Source organism: Pelmatolapia mariae, linkage group LG20 (genome assembly GCF_036321145.2).
Source record: "Pelmatolapia mariae isolate MD_Pm_ZW linkage group LG20, Pm_UMD_F_2, whole genome shotgun sequence".
In the NCBI taxonomy this organism is placed as follows: Eukaryota; Metazoa; Chordata; class Actinopteri; order Cichliformes; family Cichlidae; genus Pelmatolapia; species Pelmatolapia mariae.
In genome coordinates this window covers 34,173,474-34,193,228 of record NC_086244.1, presented here as the reverse complement: position 1 = coordinate 34,193,228, position 19,755 = coordinate 34,173,474, and the positions used below count along the sequence as shown (strand labels likewise).

The window sequence follows — 19,755 nt, the reverse complement described above, 5'->3', positions numbered from 1 at the left end:
CTACAGACAACCCAATGTAAAAGATGGAGACCGGTGTATCTAAAGCAAACAAGTCCCCTGAAATGATTTCTTTTAGATGTTAATGACACTGAGTCAGTTGAGAACACTATTTTACCTACCAGGCCACCCTGGAAAACTGGCAAATCCATTTTGATTGACACATTGCTCTCGTGTTACCATAGGGTCCACACAATAGAGGCTTACGGGCAATAAATAATGAATGAAGCTAAACTTAGAGGTCCGGTTGGTGTGGGATACACAATCTTGACTTGTTAGTTTGTGTTGTAAGATTCAATCTACATGTAGCAACTGTTGCCAAGGGTCCCATTACCCGAGTAACTGGTGATTGTTTACATTACCAGTTGGTTTTCTTGCTTTCATTGTGCGATACTGTGGCTAACTTTAGACTAAACTGCAGACAGACCATGTGATTGTGCCCCTGCCGAGTCTGTCCTTCAGTCTGTGGGTTTAACTGTTTGTCTTGGCCCTGCAGTTGGACTATAAGGTTGAGTGCACTTGGCAGAAGAAGAGTAAGCTGACAAGTTTTTCAGGGAGCCCTGATGTCTGTGTGTGTGAAGCTGTAGTTGCAGGTAAACCTTTTTACTTTTGAATAGCTGTAGTAGTTCTGCTCCTGCTTTCCCACATAAATACCTACATAGATTTATGTTACTCACACAAAACAACAGTAAAAGGATTAACAGAGCTAATTTCTTATTAAACCACAGCAAAAGGTAAATCCATACAACTATGTATCACATTTCCACTGCTACTATTTGCATACTAGATCAGCATACCTGATGCTGTTGGTACAGGAAGCAGGCCACCTAAAGATGCTTACTTAATTTTTTTTCTTTATTCACCATTTTCTAGAAGACCAGTGACATGGTGCTGCAATTTCAGCATAACATAATTAGGCACATTCAACTTCACATGTCATCACATTGTAAGCTTTTGGAGGGAGATCACTTTAAAAGAGCAACACTGACAAATTGAAGTTAAACTGGCAGTTTGGGCTGATGCGTAATTAAAATGTACTTCAGGAAGAGTATTTATTAAGAGTTATTCTCTGCCATTATGAACCCGTTTGAAGTATGAACAGTGTGACGCTCAAATAATATAATAGTAAAAAATATGCACATACCAAACAGGGAAAATACTATGAATGAAGCGTACTCTACAGTAGTACTTTTCCTCTTGTTCCGCTCTTTATGCCAACAGGATCACTGTGAATCAAAAGAGCTCCTCCCACTTTCTAATTATGGATCAATAATAAATGACCCCAGCGACCTTCTCCAGAGCAAAGAGATGTCATCAAAGTGCTCCGTGGATCCCTGCAGTTATGGCCAGGATGCAGCAGAGACCAGACTGGAGAAGAAGCGAGGGCAAGAAAAGGAGGAAACAGAAGTTCCCTGTGGAAACAGCCGGCCTGCAGGAAGTCTGAGGAAGGAGGGACCAGGAAGAGAACAGACACTGCCAGAGACACAGACTAGGAAAGAGAGACAGACATTTTCCCAATCGTCTGTCAACCAGGAGAGCCAAAGTGGAGGTGTGTGTGGAGTAAAGAGGGCGCCTTATTTTAAATTCTGTCCATAGGGTGTTTTTTATTTTAGCACACAAAAATGCAAGTCTGCGCATTTTAATCTAATAAAGTAAAAAGACTATCAGTCAAACAGCCTAAATATTCCCCGGAATAGAATATAATTAATTCCTTCTACCTTTCTGTTGTAAAGAAATGAATCGGTAATGTGTTGTGTTTGTGTATCAGGTCCATGTGTAATGGCACAACCCCTCCAGAGGTCCAAATTAAAGGACTTGTCAGGCAGGCAGATAGAGGAGCCGAGGGGGCCTGGGCCTTTTTACTTTTTTGGAGGAACCAATGGAGCTAAAATGTTAGTATGAATTATTTAATTTCAAAGTAATCTTGTGGAGAAATGTATGGTGTGATGCTTGAATAAAAAATAGCATGGTATGTATTTTATTTGGGGCCTTTTGTCAGTCTAAAGCTTTTCTAATGTGACCCCTTACTTCTTGTTTGTGGTGTGATTAAAGTCTAAGTGATTTCCTCTGGGACTTTTCCTTCAGAGTGAGCAATTACTGTGAGAGCAGAGGATGGAAGAGGATTTACAACAAGGACAGGGAGGATTTCAATCTCAAGTGGTGCGAGACCAAATCACCAGCCCAGTACTCCAACTTCAGAGAAGGTAGTGGGAATGCAGAGGATATCATCTGGAGCTGGTTTACGACGAGCCCCTGCAAAAGAAATTTGCAATTTTTTGTTGCTTAGCTTAAGAGACAGAACTAAAAGTTGACATGCTAACTAACTAATATTTCATGGTTTGTTCTTAGTGAAAAGCAGTTTTATTGTATTCTGTTTAAGGAAAGAAACTAATAATTAAACCAAAATCCTCATTTTTTGTTCCCAGGCAGGCAGTTGATGTACCAGATTCCCAATAACAAGGTGCTCACCACAAAGATCGGTCTTGTCAGCAGTCTTCAACAGTACGAGCGAGTGAGCAGCAGAGTCAGCCATGGTCAAGCACTTAGGTGAGCTGGGCATTTATTTTCCTTTCTTTGTCTTTGTCTCTCTCTCGTATCCAAAATGGTTGTTTCTCTTAAAAGCAGACAGGTATATCTCTGTTACCAAATTTTGCAGCTGTGTCAAATCTCCCAGCTTCTATCCGGTACGATTACTGTGGCTCAATAGAAGCCCCACTCTGTAAATAATGATTTAAAACCATATCAGCCTGTGAAACTATTTAATAAACACGCCAAATAACCTCATCAGATATCCAGCCTCTCCATTGAATCACAGAAGCTTTGTGTCGCAGTTGTATGCTGGATCTGTGGTTAATTATTAATAGTAAATTAGTTTCATTTTACAACCTGATTTTTTTAAGTCATGCTTGGCAAGGAAATACAATAGTTTTAAAAACAGAACCAAAGAGAGCCCCTGTACGCTCATAGAAACATGCAGTTAAAGAAAAGCTTCTCTTATAGTCACAAACATTAAAAATGTACTTCACTTTCATAATTGGGATATGCTGAATGCGACGCAAAGTTATTGTGCAAACATCTGTGTCAGAGCAGGAAGTATTAGATGTTAGATGTAAACTCTGATACTAACCTAATTTTTATGGTAAATGACGTCATGTACAGATGGATACTTTATCTTTGGTTACAGGGGAAAAAAAGAAAAGGGAAAACATGTATGAAAAGGAAAAAGGTCTCCCAACCATTGCCCCTGAAACTGGAGCTAAAGTAGGACAAAGCTAACAGTTTCTTAAACATGCAATACATTTTTTATTTTTTTGTTTTTTTATTTTACTGCATCTGTAGAGCTATCAGTGTGGATCGCAGAGGTCTCTGTATCAAGCTTAGTTCTGTAAGTTCAATTCAATTTTATTTATATTGCAACAAATTACAGCAACCGTCACCTGAAACCACTTTATATTGTAAGGTAAAGACCCTATAATAATACAGAGAAAACCCCAACAATTATATGACCCCATATGAGCAAGCGCTTCAACGATAGTAGGGAAAACTCTCTTTGACGTGAAGAAACCTCCGGCTGAACCAGGCTCAGGGAGGGGCGGCTATCTGCCGCAACTGGTTGGGTGTGAGGGGAGGAAGACAGGACTACAGACATGCTGTGGAAGAGTTAATAACAACTAAAGATTAAATACAGAGGTGTATAAACACATAGTGAGTGAAGAAGAAACACTGAGTGCATCATGGGAAGCCTCAGCAGCATAGGCCTATTGGAGCATAACCAAGGGAGGATTCAGGCTCACCTGATCCAGTTCTCACTGTAAAGTTTATCAAAAAAGTAAAGTTTTAAGCATAATCTTAAAATTAGAGAAAGGGTCTGTCTCCCAAATCCAAACTGGGAGCTGCTTCCACAGAAGAGGGGCCTGAAAGCTGAAAACTCTATCTCCCATTCTCCATTTAAATATCCGAGGGACCACAAGTAAGCCTGCAGTTGTAGCACGCAGTGCTCTATTGGACTGATATGGTACTATGAGGTCTTTAAGAGGGGGCCTGATTAATGAATACCTTGTATGTGAGAAGAAGGATTATAAATTTGATTCTGGATTTAACAGGGAGCCATTGAAGAAAAGCCAATATGGGAGAAATATGCTCTCTCTTTCTAGTCACTGTGTGCGCTCTTACTGCAGCATTTTGGATCAACTGGAGTCTTGTCAGGAAGATTTTAGAACAGCTTGATTATAATAATAGTCTATCCTAAAAAGTAATAAATGCATGAATTCGTTTTCAGCATCACTCTGAGATATGATGTTCCTCATTTTAGAGATATCACACAAATGAAAAACTATGAACACTGAGTTGTTTTAACCAGCGGTTCAGCTTTTAATGTGAATATGTGAAATTATAGTTACAAATATTAAGATTAGAGTACTTCAGGTTCTACAAACAGAATTAAAAGTATATAAATGGAATTTTATACTAATGCTGGAAAATGTTTCAGTGCTAGTGAAGATATGAAATAATGGACTATTATACGAGTATATAGCAGGAAATATGCCATATTTTAGACTATGTGTGTGTTTTTAGTTTTTTTTAATTACAAACTTCCTTCAGTTCTTCAGAAAAATCAATTTGCATATATGTAAAGCTTGACTTAATGATTTGAAATTACGGTATGACTGGGGTTTGGAATAAATCTGAACATACGCCACAAACGATGGATGAACAGAACATATGAATGTTGCTGTGGTACACCAAAGATTTTGTATGTTTGTGGCCTGACTTTCTTTTTTGCCTCAAAGCCAGTTTTCCCGCAATCCATGGCACCGACATCCATGTGGGCTTCCTTGTTCGTTTTGTTCTGTTGTAATTTACAGGAGGCTGAAAATGGAAGAGTTCATACCCACTACTTTGCGCATGGATGTGAGGGAAGAGAGAGAGGCTTTCTTTGCCCAACAGGAGGGTAACTGACATCTTACCTAACTACAACAACCTTTTACACATTAGCATTTTGATGCAACAATAACAGTACTGGTTGAACTGGAACATCCTTTAGTTTGCAGGTTTAAAATGAGATCAATCAAACTTGAAATGCATGTTGGGTCACGCATCCAACAATGAAAAGAAAGAGAATCGTTTGTCCTGGGTAGCGTTAAGACAACAGTCGCCTTGGTGAGTGTTTAATCAAGAGGCTGTGGACGCTGGAAAATAATGCACTTCACCTCCCATAAGGCCCTGATAAAATCACCAGGGGAACATGCTGTTGCCATAGAGATGAGTCAGCAGAGGGCAGGGCTGAGACACAAACACAAGGAGAGAGGTGCTGCAGGATCTGAATGCCAAAGAAAATACATTTAATATTAAAGTTGACATTTTTTATGGTAAGCATGGTAAAGATGAAATTGATTTTTAACACCCACTGTAGTAATTACAGGCACCCAGCATAATGAGAGTAGTTGTGCACGGGTTTTGACAAACACGTTTATCACTAAGTAAACAGGACAAGAATACAGACAGCTGCTTTAGATCTGTTGGTGATGGATGAATTTGTGGAAAAGAAGAAAAAAGAACAGAACCAACTCTAATAGAAGTGTGTTTAAGAGTTAAAGACAGTCCATGCTGGCATCACTTTTAAAACAGTGTATTGACTGTTTTTTAAAAAAATTGAAATTGAAATTTTGCATCATAATTTTTATTGACTGCAGTTCACAATATGTTCTGAGCTTTTTTACGTCTTTATTTTCATAATGATATGACATGTAGTGGACAAGAGATCATATTCCACTACAACATATAGAAAAAAAGGAAATACTCAGACTCACATTTCAGATTTAAACATTTGCTAAAGAGGTGAAAAGTAAATACAACACACTTGGGTGCAATCCAGTTTTCCCACAACTGTGCTTGAGCGCAACTAAAGCATGATTTCACGGAATCAGATTTTACTGGTGAAAATGACAAATGCCTCAATACAGGATTAAGCCTTGAAAGGTTAAAAACAATACAGAAAAGGAAACTGTCAGGTGGAAAGCTCAGTTCCTGTGACACCCCGTTAATTTAATTTTGTCACTGTCACCAGGCGTGAGCAACAATGAGAGCCGCATGTGGATCTGTAAGCCTACGGGTATGAACCAGGGAAGAGGGATCTTCCTTTTGAAGAGCAAGGAGGACATAGCTGCCTTCAGACTGAAGCTGAAGCACATGGAGGACCGCCAGTTCAACAGGAAAATGCATTACCGCCAGCCTCAGGCTTACATCGTTCAACAGTTGGTGAACACAGCCTGTTAAGATTAATATCACCCACACTTGCAGTTCCCAGAGGAGCAGGCATATTATTCTATTTTTGTAGCTTGAGTGCCTGCTATTCCTGGTTTTTAGGATTGGCACATGGTTTTAAAAGCATCAACAGGCTTCAAAAAGCCTTTAGTTTTGGGTCTCTGATTCAGTTGTCATTTTGCAGTGCTGTTCTAAAATAACATGAACAGAAGTAACAGTAGCCAATGATAAAGAACCATAAAAACAATTCTGTTGTACTACAGGTTGTTTGGTCAACCATCTGTCATTCATTTCTTACTGTCAGCTTCAGCTTCTTACTGTCAAACACTTTGAAGGTGTTTGTGCGACTGAATGCAAACCTACGATTTGTCCTCAGTTACATCCAGAACCCGCTGCTGCTGAAGGGGAAAAAGTTTGACGTGCGCTCCTACCTTCTCATCGCATGCACTGCACCTTACATGGTCTTTTTCCGTCATGGTTACGTGCGACTGACTTGTGACCTCTATGACCCCACCTCCAAGAACCTTTCTGCCCACCTGACCAACCAGGTAGACCCCTAATCTAGACAGACTCTGTGAGAATATGAAGGGTTAACTGGAAGATCAAAGTCTAAACGGTTTTGCAATCATCTGCTTGGAAATCAGACAGCTGTTAAAAAAATGTGGTGAAGTGGGGAAGCAGTTAGAAAGCAGGTCCTTCCAGTGGAGCTTGTAACAAGGCTAAACGTGTCCCGAAACAATGTGCCATCTTCCATATGCGCTAAGAAATGAGTCCTGGCTATAGCAGAAATGTGTATATAGGAATAGAAACCAAAATGACACTTTACATCATCACTGTTTTAACTAGAGCGTGTCTTTGAAATGTTATTTGCAAGCATTTCCACAGACAGACCAGATCAAATTCAGATTCACTTTATTGTCTACATTTAGCAAAACACACAAGTCACTGTAATTGAACCATTAAACTAGCAAAGGATTTTAACCTTGGTTTATTTTGTATTTCAGCTTGAATCACACATTAGTTTAGGTTTTACTTTCGGAGGTGAATTTTATGTGCACATCAGATATTAAAGATGCTAAACATGTTTCAGCTGGAAACAGCAGTCTGATGTCAAAATTATTGCTAGAGGGACACTCATGTCTGTCTTTTTTACGCTACATGTCTTCATTATTTCCAGAAAACCTAAAAAGATCAAGCTTTTTGTTTTGGCACAAACTTGCTACCTGCCTCTGCTCACATCTTCGTGTGTCTCTGGTCCCCCTGCTGTTCGTTTTCAGTACGTGCAGAAGAAGAACCCTCTTTACAGCCAACTGAAGGAAGACACTGTGTGGTCCATGGAGAGCTTCAACGCCTACGTCAACGACAGGTTTCAGGTTGCAAAGGATCTGCCCAGGGACTGGGTGCTGGGCGCCTTTGCAGTGAGTGCAGTGTTGTAGCTCTCAGGGACCAATTACAATTATAATGATGGTTACTGGCACATGCAGCTAATTGAGATTGTGGTTAAGTTTGGATGCATCATCTTATCACTAAAATGAGATATCACACGTGATGGGTTTTTTTTTTTTGTTTGTTTTTTACAGTGCCCTGCAAATTGGTCGGTTCATTTTTGGCGTTGTGTCACACACACACACACACACACACACACACACACACACACACACACACACACACACACACACACACACACACACACACACACACACACATTTCTTTGACTTTAATGAAGCTTGAGCTATATGCAGTAGTGAGGAACTTTAATTAGTTGAAGTGAAACAAACCAGCCATTAATACAGAAGTCGTAAAATCATTCTGATGCCTAATGAATAACTTTCTTTCTCCCTGATATTCAGAAGCGCATGCAGCAGATCATGAGCCAGTGCTTCTTAGCAGTCAAGTCAAAGTTAGACTGCCGCCTGGGGTTCTTTGACTTGATCGGCTGTGACTTTTTGGTCGATGAAGACTTCAAAGTGAGTAGGACATTTCTGGTAATGTGAATGCAAACAGTGCTTAGCATGTGCATTAAGTGTGTGCATTCCTGATAGGTGTGGCTGCTGGAGATGAACTGCAATCCAGCTCTCCATACGAACTGTGAGGTGCTAAAGGAGGTGATACCCAGCGTGGTTGTGGAGACACTAGGTGGGTGCTGGAAAAACAAACAGCACATTTCGCAGGCCCCAAACTCAAATTCAGCATATGTTTGTATTAATACCACTCCACCAAAGATGTTCTCACATTTTGTTTAGTGTTTAACTGGCATAGTCACAGTTCCCTTTATTGCACACGTTTGCTAAACAGCCTGATGTGTTGTAACACCCAAAAGTGTGTTTTCTATCTATAAGTCTGTCTGCTGTTTTATGCTCCTCTGTAGATTTGACTCTGGAGATCTTCAGGAAGATTCGTGGCAGGCAGAAAATTTTTCCTTTGGTCAGTCAGAGGGAGTTTGTGCTTCTCTATAGTGGTTTTTCCACTACAGAGAAGTCTAGCATTGAATTGCAGAAAAATACCAAAGATGTACAGAAAACTGAACCCATAAGGTTTATGTGTGGAACAGAGGAAAAAAGTGTTCCCTCGGCATCCGCTGATAATTCTGCAAATGATTCAGCACTTCCAAAATGAAGGAGTAGGTCAAAGAGTGGCCACCGTCCCACCAGCACTTCACAAAATCATCATGAGTCAGGGGCATTCACATTATACAGCTAAACTCAAGCTAAGCAAAAGTACTTTGAATCATCATTTAAAGGCTGGAAATGACCATCACATCCCCTTCATCACTAGCTCTGAGTGAGTGAAGCTCTACCTGTCTGTGGCTCTCCTGGGACACCGTACCTTACATACAGTATTGAACATGTGGAACAATTTAGGATACGAAGAGTTTAGTAGAAAAGAAAAGAGGAACTGTGACAGTATGCAGACAGCTGTGGTATAAAAAGCCTTTGGTGCTTTTTAAAGATTTTAAGAGAAATACTCTGGAAAATGCGTCAATAAAGAATGTCTTCATCATCAACAATATCTTCTGGCTTCTTTTTTTGTCCTTTTTAGTAAGGAAGGTGTGGCGAAGAGAACCCATGTCAAAGCACATTTTTCTTTGTTAGTGCATGCATACAACATTCATTCTCAAATCAAAGGGTCTGGTAGAAAATGCATCAGTGAGTCATCTGACATGAAGTTGCATCAGCAGAGCAGCTTCTGATCTGTGGAAAGTCACTCAGACGTGATTGTGTGCAAACCCTCCCACCACCTTACTGCAACTCTAACCAGGAAGATCAACGCAAGGCTCCACTCTACAGTTGCTGTAGCTTGTTTTGACTGCAGCCCTTTACCTCTCTGTGTCATAACTCATAATTATCTCTCTTGGCTACTCAGAGTCAAGTTCAGCGCGTGTAAACTAGACAGGCATGGCCCCATCTTTCCCAATAAGATAACTGCTTCATCCACACGTTTCACAACAAGGAGGGAGCTTGTCTTATCAACTTCAGGAGGTATGATAGTTTTTGACCTTCATCTGGTCGGCTCGTCTTTTTGTGACAAAACAGTTTTTGTTTATCATGCTGATACATCAGTAGGTTCCCAGCATAAGTTCAGTGTAAAATAGGAAGCTGCTCAGTCATCTGCCGACGGCCAACTGACAGGAAGGAAGGAACAACTACTACGCTGCGATTCAACAAAAACCTGCCACTTTTGTCTTCAATTCCTCTTCAAAAGCTTTTTGCTTTCGGGGCTCTGTGGAAATACACACTGAATGCTGGCAAAAAGGGGGAACTAGAGCTTAGCAGCACCCCGCCTCCTCATCCCCTGCTCCTGTGCACAATATCCTCTTCTAAACCCACCCCCCCATTTTTTTTGCTATCTCTTTGGTTTTAATGAGGCACGCACAAACTGTTTGGATGATTGTCTAGACAGATGGTGCTCAGTGTGTGGAACAGAAGCTGAGACGAGGTAAAGAGGGACAGACTCCTTCTCCGTCATGGGATGCTGCAGTGTGACCCAGAGGCATACTGGAGTGGACGAGGTGGGCCCTGATGAGATTGAGCTCCTGGAACTCTCTGGAGACAATTTAGGGTAAGACACAAATGCAAGATTAGTGTTTGAAGCTAGGAGCTGTTCAAAAATAAAACACACAATTTTATTTCACTGTATTTTCATCCTGCAACAAAAGTTAACTATATAAATAACAGATAACAGAACAGCAATGTGTGAATTTCACTCAGTATTTTTTTGAGTGTATCTTTAAAGTCACTTTAAATGTGGTTTTTCTGTGTTTTGGAGGAAGCGGTGGCAGGCTGTAAAGTGAAAAGAGAGCTGCTTCTCTTTCAACACCTGCGGTTTTCTGTGGCATTTCATTCTTGACATTTTTAAGGTGATAATGTAAAACACAAGTATAATCCTTTTCAGCACTGCAGCATATTCAGTGTTATCATGTACAGGATATACCACACACACTACATGCTTGGCTTTACAGTAACAGGATGTGTTGTCACACAGAGCACTTTAAACTTTAAAACTGGTTTTAAACCCAACAAGAAAAAGAAAACAAAAACTGCAGAACAACCAATGACATGCGTTTGATTTTTGCCCATCAGCACCTCATGGAGACACAAGACAGGAGAGCTAATTGGCTCCTATTTACTCAACATGAACTTGGGTGCTCAGTGATGCTGCACTGATGTGATTAGCAGATTACTATAAGACAATGGTTGAAGCATGGAGGGGTTTAATACAGAGTAAGGGCGGGACAAATCCCCTCTCATTCAAAGGCTGGGGGATTAGCAGAAGCTAATCACCGCAGGAGCTTCTGCTCCTTATGTGTAGCTCTTTAATTATAACTGCTTATCAGGCAAGCCACTTATGTTTGTATTTCATAACACACACAAAAGTGTGTGTTTCAAAGATGTCTTAGAATGTGCGCTTGCTAGCTACTGACTGGCTCAGTGTACTGATGCTGACCTTGTTTATATACAAGAAAATAATGCAATTTCAGGAGAACCTGCTTAACTAGTGCCATCACTAGTATGATAAGAGTATGATAATAACAAAAACTTCTATAACATTTAATCATCAGATGAGTTAGATCAGTAAATATCTAACAGTAATAACAACTTCAAGTCAGTTTAATATTTAAACTTGACTTTATGTCCCCAGCCATGATCGTTTTTGTGTTGTTTCAGAGTTCCAGGTTTATTTACATGGCTTCTTGAAAGCACTCAGTAATTATATTACACAATCATAATATAAAATGTGAAGTTGAACTATGTGTGAAATCGTTATCGTGTTCAAGAAACCAGTTAGAGATTATTTAAACTTTGTGTTATGGCACGTCATCCTGCCGGAAACAGCCTTTAGAAGGTGTCTATACTGTGGCCGTACCAGGTCAGCAATATGTGGTTATATGTTATATATGGTTATGCCACCTGCCTCAGTCATTTGATATCTTTCTCAGAAAATGAGTTTTGATTGATTGACGGTTTTCAAGCATGTGGTCATATATACAAAATAGAACTAAATAGAGCATATACATGAAGAAAAATAAAGTCCTCTAGTGCTCGAAAAGGAGCAGGAGGAACCAACACTTATGAACTCCCACCCTATCACACATTTATAGCTCAGTCATATAGTTGTGCAGCTAGTTCCTGGGTAGGTTTAATACATTATATAACAACATTATGTAAAACATACAAAAATATCTATATTGAAAACACGTCTTGTAGCTAATGCTCCCCCTCAATCAATCTATAAAACATATATTTATACATTGATTTAAATTGCTGGCAATGTGGACAATGCTTGTGCTTAGCCATTTTACTATGTAACCCCACACACAGACATGCGAAAACTTTCACTTGTATTTGTCACCTTGTATTTCTTTTTTAAGTTCTTAAAAATTATTGTATATTTCAATTACAAGGACCTATTATTATTTTCCTACAAGTACAAGTAGTCAGCCTGCTCTAAGAGAGAGGATAACCCTCTTATGGCCATCACAGGCACAAATTGTTCAATTGTTTCATGGCCCAGTATTAGATAAATTAGAATTATTTTAAAATGTGAATGGTCCAAAGCCAAAATTTAACTTACTTCTCAAACAATAATATGAAATCATATCTACTTCCTTTCAGCTCTGCATGACTATACTCAAAAATCGAGCATTTTTGCATGTATGCTAATTGTCAGTACAGTTATAACTAATGCATTAAAGTGTTTGTACCTTCATTGAGCAAGTGTGCGTGTTTGTTTTCAGTGTGTGGAGCCTGGGAGAAACCAGACTTCAGCTGTCTGTGAGGAACAGCAGAGACGAGCAGCCCCAGCCACCACGCAGACCTTCAATACCACACCTGGAACAAGAGGTTGCTATGTGTGTGTGTGCTGTGTAATTGACAAATAAACATCTTTACACTTTGATCGTGCACTTTTCAAGGTCAGAGCATGCTGTGTGGTTGAGTCTGAATTAACACTTGTAGTGCTCAGCCGGGGTGAGACGAGACCTCGTGCGCTGTAGGAATTTCCAATGCAACGGTGACATATTCTGCATTCCCCTTTGGTGTGATTCAAACTTTACAGGAAATATACAAGAGAGGAAACATTGCTAGACACAGCTTTGTTCTCAGACTTGATTCAACTCTTACACTTTACCTCTGTATTTGTTCCCTAAAGACAGACACAAAGTTTGCCTAAAGACAGTGATTCAAGCCTTGCAACAGTGAAATACATTCAAGTTTGCTGTGTAATGCATGACTCTGTGGAACATGTGGCCATGTGTTAATACTGACTATAAATAAATACAGTGATACGAGACAGTGGGAAGGGGGAAAAAGAAAAACTTTTTTTTCTTTAATTCTCTCTATTCAAGAGAAAATCCTGCAGCTTTCAACACTGCTGTCAAAGACAGACAAAAATAAGACACATGAAATGAGCCACAGACATGAGGTGATATATTTTTGTGTCTCTAGGTGGTGCTGTGGGGAAAGAGCAGAGATGAGCTCCACCAAAGGATATACTCCCAACAGCCAATCAGGGACTGGGAGGGCCAAGCTGCCCACATGTATGGAGAGATCATCCACTCCTCACTGGTGTCTCTCTACATCAGCTACACACAGGTAATATGGTAACACACAAAAGGAGTGAGAAATTTAATGTGTGAGACAGTCCTCGGATTTAGACGCGGCTCTAAAATCAGCAACAAAAGAAAAGTTTTCTTTAATTGCTGCAATAAGAAAAATCACATTTAAATTAGTTAAATTAGTTATAAATTAGTTAAATATCATAAACAAGTCACTTAGCAGGGATCCATACCCATCGTTTGGCCCTATGTGGCCCTTTTAAAAAAGCAATGAAAATGATTAAATCCTGTGAATTGTGCCTCTGCAGGAAACCCGAGAACACTTCCTGGTTTTGTTCTCTTTCCACCTACTCATCCTTTCTCTGGACCACTCTCGGCAAGACTTTGTTTATGAGGTATTCTTCATACTTTTTAAGACGTGTGGTTAGAAATGCTATGTTAGCAGACAATCACTGGAAAACTAAAGTAAACATATTCTTTCACGGAAGTGAAAACTTTATTGGATTAGTGTAGTGTAACATAAAACTAAAAGTGGGTGTTAATAATAAACGGGGTGTTGGAAATTAAATCACGGGCTGTCATTTGTGCCCTGCAGAAAACAGCTACAACAGAGCATTTTTAACTCATTCTATGAGGACCCCAAGCCAAGCTGGTCGACATAAACAACAAACGTTTTAAACATGATATCAGCTTAAAAGCGTGATCATACACTACATGCATGTTTATTGATAGTGGGGGTTGTTCCTTATGAGGGGGTCGTTGACCCAGTATTAGGCTTTTGCGTGATCACATGAACCAAGGTGTGAAAAAAGGCATGGGACATTACCACTGCTGAAGCCACTGTGAAACCTTACCTCTCCCAGACTACTGAGGTCACCTAATGGAAGGCTCTTTAGATCCTTGTGTTGTACATGCACATGCCTTTTTTTCACACATTGGCTTTATTAATAATGAAAAATCAATTCATTAACTTATTAAATTGTCTCTTGTGTTTAGAAAACTGTATACTATAACGTTAGACCCTAGTCAGAATACCCTGCATCAAGCTGCATTCAAACGAGTTAGAATTTTACTTCCAAGTTGCAAAAGGTGAAAATAGAATGATTTAAGTTTTTATTTCCAGCTATGGGTCAAGCCCCAAATATACTGTCAAACGTCTATAATGCAGCTATTCAGATCTACGGTGCCTGCCACCTGCCCAAACACCTTTCACTTTTTTTTGATGAAAATCTCCAAACTTTCTGGGGTGAACATGAGATTTATGTTTTGAAAGTGTAGAAACACAATAAATCTGCAGGAACTTTTAGGGATCAATGTCCTAAATTCGTAAATGTTGGGTTTTGTTGTCAGGCAATTTCTGCACTGTAACCTTAATACAGGAATCTAATCGCCAGTGTTATTCATTTCTTTAAGTTTGTCTTCATTTATCTTGCAGGGCATTCTTCCCCTTTCTGGACTTTCCTTCCAAGTTGTCTCTCTGGACTTGGATGCGTCACATTCGCCACACATGTTTGAAATCAGCAGTGAGTCAGTGGAAATTACCGAGTTCCACTAAGACGTGCAACGCAGTGTGAAAAACTAAGCATGATTTATGCTGTTCCCTCTTCTATCCAGGTCCAGTGATGGACTCCAAGGTGTTCACGTGTGCCAGCCCGGCAGACCTACAGAAATGGATGCAGCACGCAGAAGACAGGAGATACAAGGCCATGATGCAACCCATGAGTCCCTCCCACTGCGCTCTCTCCTATCTAGTACTGACTAACTGTTGCACTGCATCTGGTTACAACTGTACCAAAGTATTGTAGTTACATGTCAGTAAAATACACTGTGCACATCTTTCTCTTCTAGTTACCGTGTGATGAGAACTGGAAAAGAGAAGAACTGAAAAAATACTTACTACAAGCTCCAATATGGCAATGGGAGGGCTCGCCCATACAGCACATGGGTCAGCCGAGCTACGTATCTATTGTCCACATCATCAACACACAGAGACAGGTAGTAAATACTCTTCAGCGTCCTCTGAAAGTTTTCTGTAACATATTTTTAAAACATTTTTTGTGTGTTGACATATTAAACTAAAGATGATCAACTGTTTGGCAGGCACAAAAATCAGCAAAATTAGACAGTAGGGCAATTTCCATTTAGATCATTAAATAGAAACTTGACTTCTTTTTTAAATCCTAATAAAAATGAGCTTGTTTTATTAGAATTATAAAATAGTCTTTGGGGAAATGATGAAGCCATCACAGGGAACCAACCACAGTTGACAAGAGCATGTATTTCCCCTCAGCTCCTAAAAAAAGGATATGCAACCTTGTTCTCTATCACCATGTAGCAGTTTTCACTCTTTTCAGCTATGAGTTCTCATAAATATACATTGATACGTGTGTAATTAGATCTTCCAACAACTTAATGCAATCTCATAAACTTAGAATTAATCCAATTAAAAATACAGTCCTCCCACCATCTTGAATACAGCTGTTGAGATAGATATCGCTATTCCGCATAACTGTGTTTTATATATGACTAGAGACCAGCCACCTGCGTAGGACATGTTAAAACTCGTAGGCATGCGCATGCAGACTCAACATATGACAGATCATAGCTGTGTTTTATCATAAAGAATGTGACCGGCGTCTGGATAAAACGTCATTCTCTACATCATCAAATCAAGCATCATCTCTTAATAATAATGGATTGCATTTATATAGCACTTTTCAAGGCACCCAAAGCACTTTACAATTCCACTATTCATTCACTCTCACATTCACACACTGGTGGAGGCAAGCTACAGTTGTAGCCACAGCTGCTCTGGGGCAGACTGACAGAAGCGAGGCTGCCATATCGCGCCATCGGCCCCTCTGGCCAACACCAGTAGGGTAAAGTGTCTTGGACACAACAAGGACACAACGACCAGGACAGAGAGCCCGGGGATCGAACCAGTGACCTTCCGGTTACAGATGCGCTTCCCAACCCCCTGAGCCATGGTGTTTTAACATATAAAAACTTAAATATGATTATTTATTTATGATATTTTCTCAATTATTTATTTTCAGCAGATTAGACATGCGACCCTCCCCTCCAGACAGCTGACAACGGCCGGCTAAACAACAACAGCTGGTTATAAGCTAACATTATGTCAGCTAATGTTAGGGTGGAGTGTTCTAAAAACAAACAAAAAGAAAAAAAAACAGTTTTCTTCAGATAAACAGGTTGACATACATTCTCATTCACATCTTATGAGAGTTTATTCACAAGTGTCCGAGCCTAATGTTAGATCTACTTCAAAGAAAGTATCTCGAAAGCCAGCTAACAGCAGATAACAGAGGCTAACAGCTGCTAACTGTGGCTAACAGCAGCATAAACAGTAGGTAGCAGAGACTAACACCAGCTAACAGCAACTAACATAGATTAATCCCAGATAACAGAGACTAACAGCCACTAACAGTAGCTATCAGCAGCATAAACAGCAGGTAACAGAGACCGAGATAACAGACGCTAACCCCAGATCACAGAGGCTTACAGCGGCAAAAACAGCTGCACTTACTGACAGAGAAGTTCAGGGTATCTTCAACAAGTCACCTCTCTGTCCCTGTCATGGGGCAGAAGTGAGATTCAGATTAGTGTTGTTCTTTGTTCAGATTATCTAAAGTAAAGATGGGCAACAAGAATTTCCATAAAGCTGCTCAATGCACAAAAAGTCTTTTCAGTCATCTCCAGGTTAGGTGACGTTGCCCTTTTAATGACAAAAGAGGATAAAAATCCTAGAAATAATTAATGTGATCATCCTTTAAAATGGAAATATAACACGGTATAACAGGAAATGTGAGTATGCTACAGTAACCAAGGCATGCTGGCTTTGTTCTTTTAGGGTCTCCAAGAAAGACTGATGGTTCTCTTCCCTCAAGACATCGTGCTTCTATCTGTTGACAACAAGCGCCTGACTATAAGATATGAGGTACTGCAAAATTACTCTATGGGAAAAATCCATAATAACACCTTTTCTGCTGCTGTGACAGCAAAACTTCCCAGTGTCCCAGTAATTATGACATGTTGCTTGTTATTTTGGTACGCAACATGGTAGTTCAAACTTTCTGCCTTCATCATTCAGTATCTTTGTAGTAGAAAATTATTTCTAAAATGATGACTGTAAAACTAACTAACTATTATTTTTTCATTTTCGCTTATATTTATATATACACTGTTAGAGAAGTGGATGCTCAGGCTTCAGACTGCTCTACATGTTTAGTTCTGGCTGGGCTTTTAGACTTTTGACTGTGTATGATGTGAGAGGAGATGTTGTTTATATGGTTATCTGTCTTTAAGCAAAGAAGCCCAGCTCACCTGTTGTTAAAACCTTTAAAGCAGCATCTAGAAAATAGTTTGTCTTTTCTGTCATCTCTAACAGGGCAGGTTGCCCCGACAAAGCGTCAAAGCAGTTGAGAGGGCAGCCTTGCCTGGACGGCTGGAGTTTGAACTGATAGGTACACTCTACACACGTGGTATCTTTGTATTTTTAGCTAAATGCAGCGTTGGAAGGGCAAAAATAAATATGTGATTCATTTGATATAATCACTGTTTTTGTTTGGATTTAGGTGAACTGGTGGAGCCGCTGCAGGTCTCTTGTACCTGCATGGAGGATTATCAGAACTGGATTTTTCAGTTACAACAGGTTAGACATGATTGTATGATTATACATGTTTAATGAACCATTAAAGAATAATGTATGGGCTGTAACAGTGAAAGAGGCTAAACAGGTCAGGAGAGATGAGTCACAGGGAAGGTGATCATTTGCAGCCAGTTTGTGTAGGTTTAATTTTAAACATTATTATGTGCTTTTTATTTAAATGAGTGAAAAATAAAGAAATTTTAAAAATACTTTTCTGTAAATTAATTTAAAAAACAGCCATGTAGCACTTTATCAGCCAGCAAGAGGAAATGTTTCTATACTCATTCACCGGACACTTCATTGGGTACACCTTGCTAGTTCTTCATGGCATAAATTCAACAGAGTGATGGAAACATTCCTCAGAGATTTTGTTCCATGTTAACATTATAGCATAACACATTTGCACAACTGTGGACAATAGAAGGCACAAACTCTGTGAAATGTAGCCTCGTTTTTCTTTTCTTAGTCGACACGAGTGGCACCTGTTACGGTCTTCTGCTGCTGCTTTCAGAGACGGTCTTCTGCATACATCGATTGTAACTAGTGGTTATTTCCGTGCTTGAAGCAGTCTGGGCTGTCTGCCCTGGCCTTTGGCATCAAAGACATTTTCTCCTTCTAGGATCATTCTCTATAATCCCTAGAGATGGTTATAATGGAAAATCCAGTTTAAATCACCTTTATTCCCCATTCTGATGTTTAGTTTGCAAGTCATCTTGAACATGTCCACATGACTAAAGGTGATTTGCTGATGTGTGTTAACAAGCAGTTGAACATGTATATCTAATGAAGCGACCAACAAAGAGTTATTTTGGCCTAAACAGTTTGCCAAGAGCATGAGCACATAAACATTCAAGAAAATTGTGGCATTAAACACTATATTTCCTTAGCAGTTGTAAAGTAGCTGCATAATAAAATACTTTCTAGAAGAAAACTTTCTATGAATACCACTGACCGATCACATTTCTGCATAGTTTAGGCTTATGTGTGGTAGTCACTTGTTTTAGTTTGGTATGAAAATCAACTTGTATAAACTTGTTTGAGATTAAAAGCACATTCATGCAGCTATATTCAGCAACTCTGAAAGCAGAAGATATAAAAAATGTTTATTTGGACACTCCTTAAGCATAGGCTTTTTAAAGTCTGTTGTTTTTCTAGATTCAAGAAAAACTGCTTGTCATGCAGAACATGACGTCTGGTGCATTAACCGTGTGGCATATTTGCGTAAACAAGATTTTCTTTTTCATTTGCAGCCAGACAGAAGCAACCACGTTACTGTGAGTCAACCGCCACCTCCGATAATGCCAAAGCTGCAGAGGAACAGGAAGGAGTCCCAGGAACCAATGCTAGCAGCCGACCCATATCACATCAACGGACGCGGCTGATTCCTCAGACGGGAGGAAGAGCCTCAAACGTCACTGTAATCATGAATTTGAAACATGTAGATAATTTGTACATATGTCTGATATGTGCCACAACATGGAGGCAGAGCAGTGAAGACTTCTCGTTCTAATCTTTGATATATTTGGTTGATTTTGTCACTGTGAACGAACAGAACACAGCACTTAAAGCCGTTATTCATGTTGGAGCGTAAACTAGTCCTTGACCCAGTTTAAGAGCAGATCAGAGCTGAAGAAATGTTAGATGTAGAAACTGTAGAGTCTCAAAAATAGCTTAAACTTAGGGGTGAATAAACTGTAAATACCTGTATGTAGCTTTGTTTTACCTTTTCAAAATAGACTATTTAAAAAAAATTGAATTCCAAACAACATAT

At 39.6% G+C, this 19,755-nt stretch overlaps 2 protein-coding genes across 3 annotated transcripts; both read left to right on the top strand.

Annotated features, from left to right (window-relative positions):
- The first annotated feature begins 1,305 nt into the window (after positions 1-1,305).
- ttll10 (tubulin tyrosine ligase-like family, member 10) lies at positions 1,306-9,645 on the top strand. Its single transcript, XM_063465059.1, has 12 exons — positions 1,306-1,546; positions 1,766-1,889; positions 2,083-2,201; positions 2,424-2,544; positions 4,863-4,948; positions 6,065-6,251; positions 6,638-6,809; positions 7,539-7,679; positions 8,112-8,228; positions 8,304-8,397; positions 8,630-8,772; positions 9,625-9,645. Exons 1-12 carry the CDS (start codon positions 1,306-1,308, stop codon positions 9,643-9,645), a joined length of 1,566 nt encoding a protein of 521 aa, XP_063321129.1.
- Positions 9,646-10,152: 507 nt separating this feature from the next.
- On the top strand, positions 10,153-19,687 carry LOC134619061 (rho guanine nucleotide exchange factor 7). 2 transcript variants are annotated; one of them, XM_063464784.1, is made up of 11 exons: positions 10,153-10,320; positions 12,497-12,602; positions 13,206-13,352; positions 13,624-13,710; positions 14,751-14,838; positions 14,930-15,066; positions 15,164-15,310; positions 17,187-17,273; positions 17,724-17,799; positions 17,911-17,987; positions 19,235-19,687. In XM_063464784.1, exons 1-11 carry the CDS (start codon positions 10,226-10,228, stop codon positions 19,364-19,366), a joined length of 1,179 nt encoding a protein of 392 aa, XP_063320854.1. In that variant the 5' UTR covers positions 10,153-10,225; the 3' UTR covers positions 19,367-19,687. The 2 variants fall into 2 exon arrangements, with proteins under 2 accessions (XP_063320854.1, XP_063320855.1); XM_063464785.1 differs by lacking the exon at positions 17,724-17,799.
- The last annotated feature ends 68 nt before the right edge of the window (positions 19,688-19,755 follow it).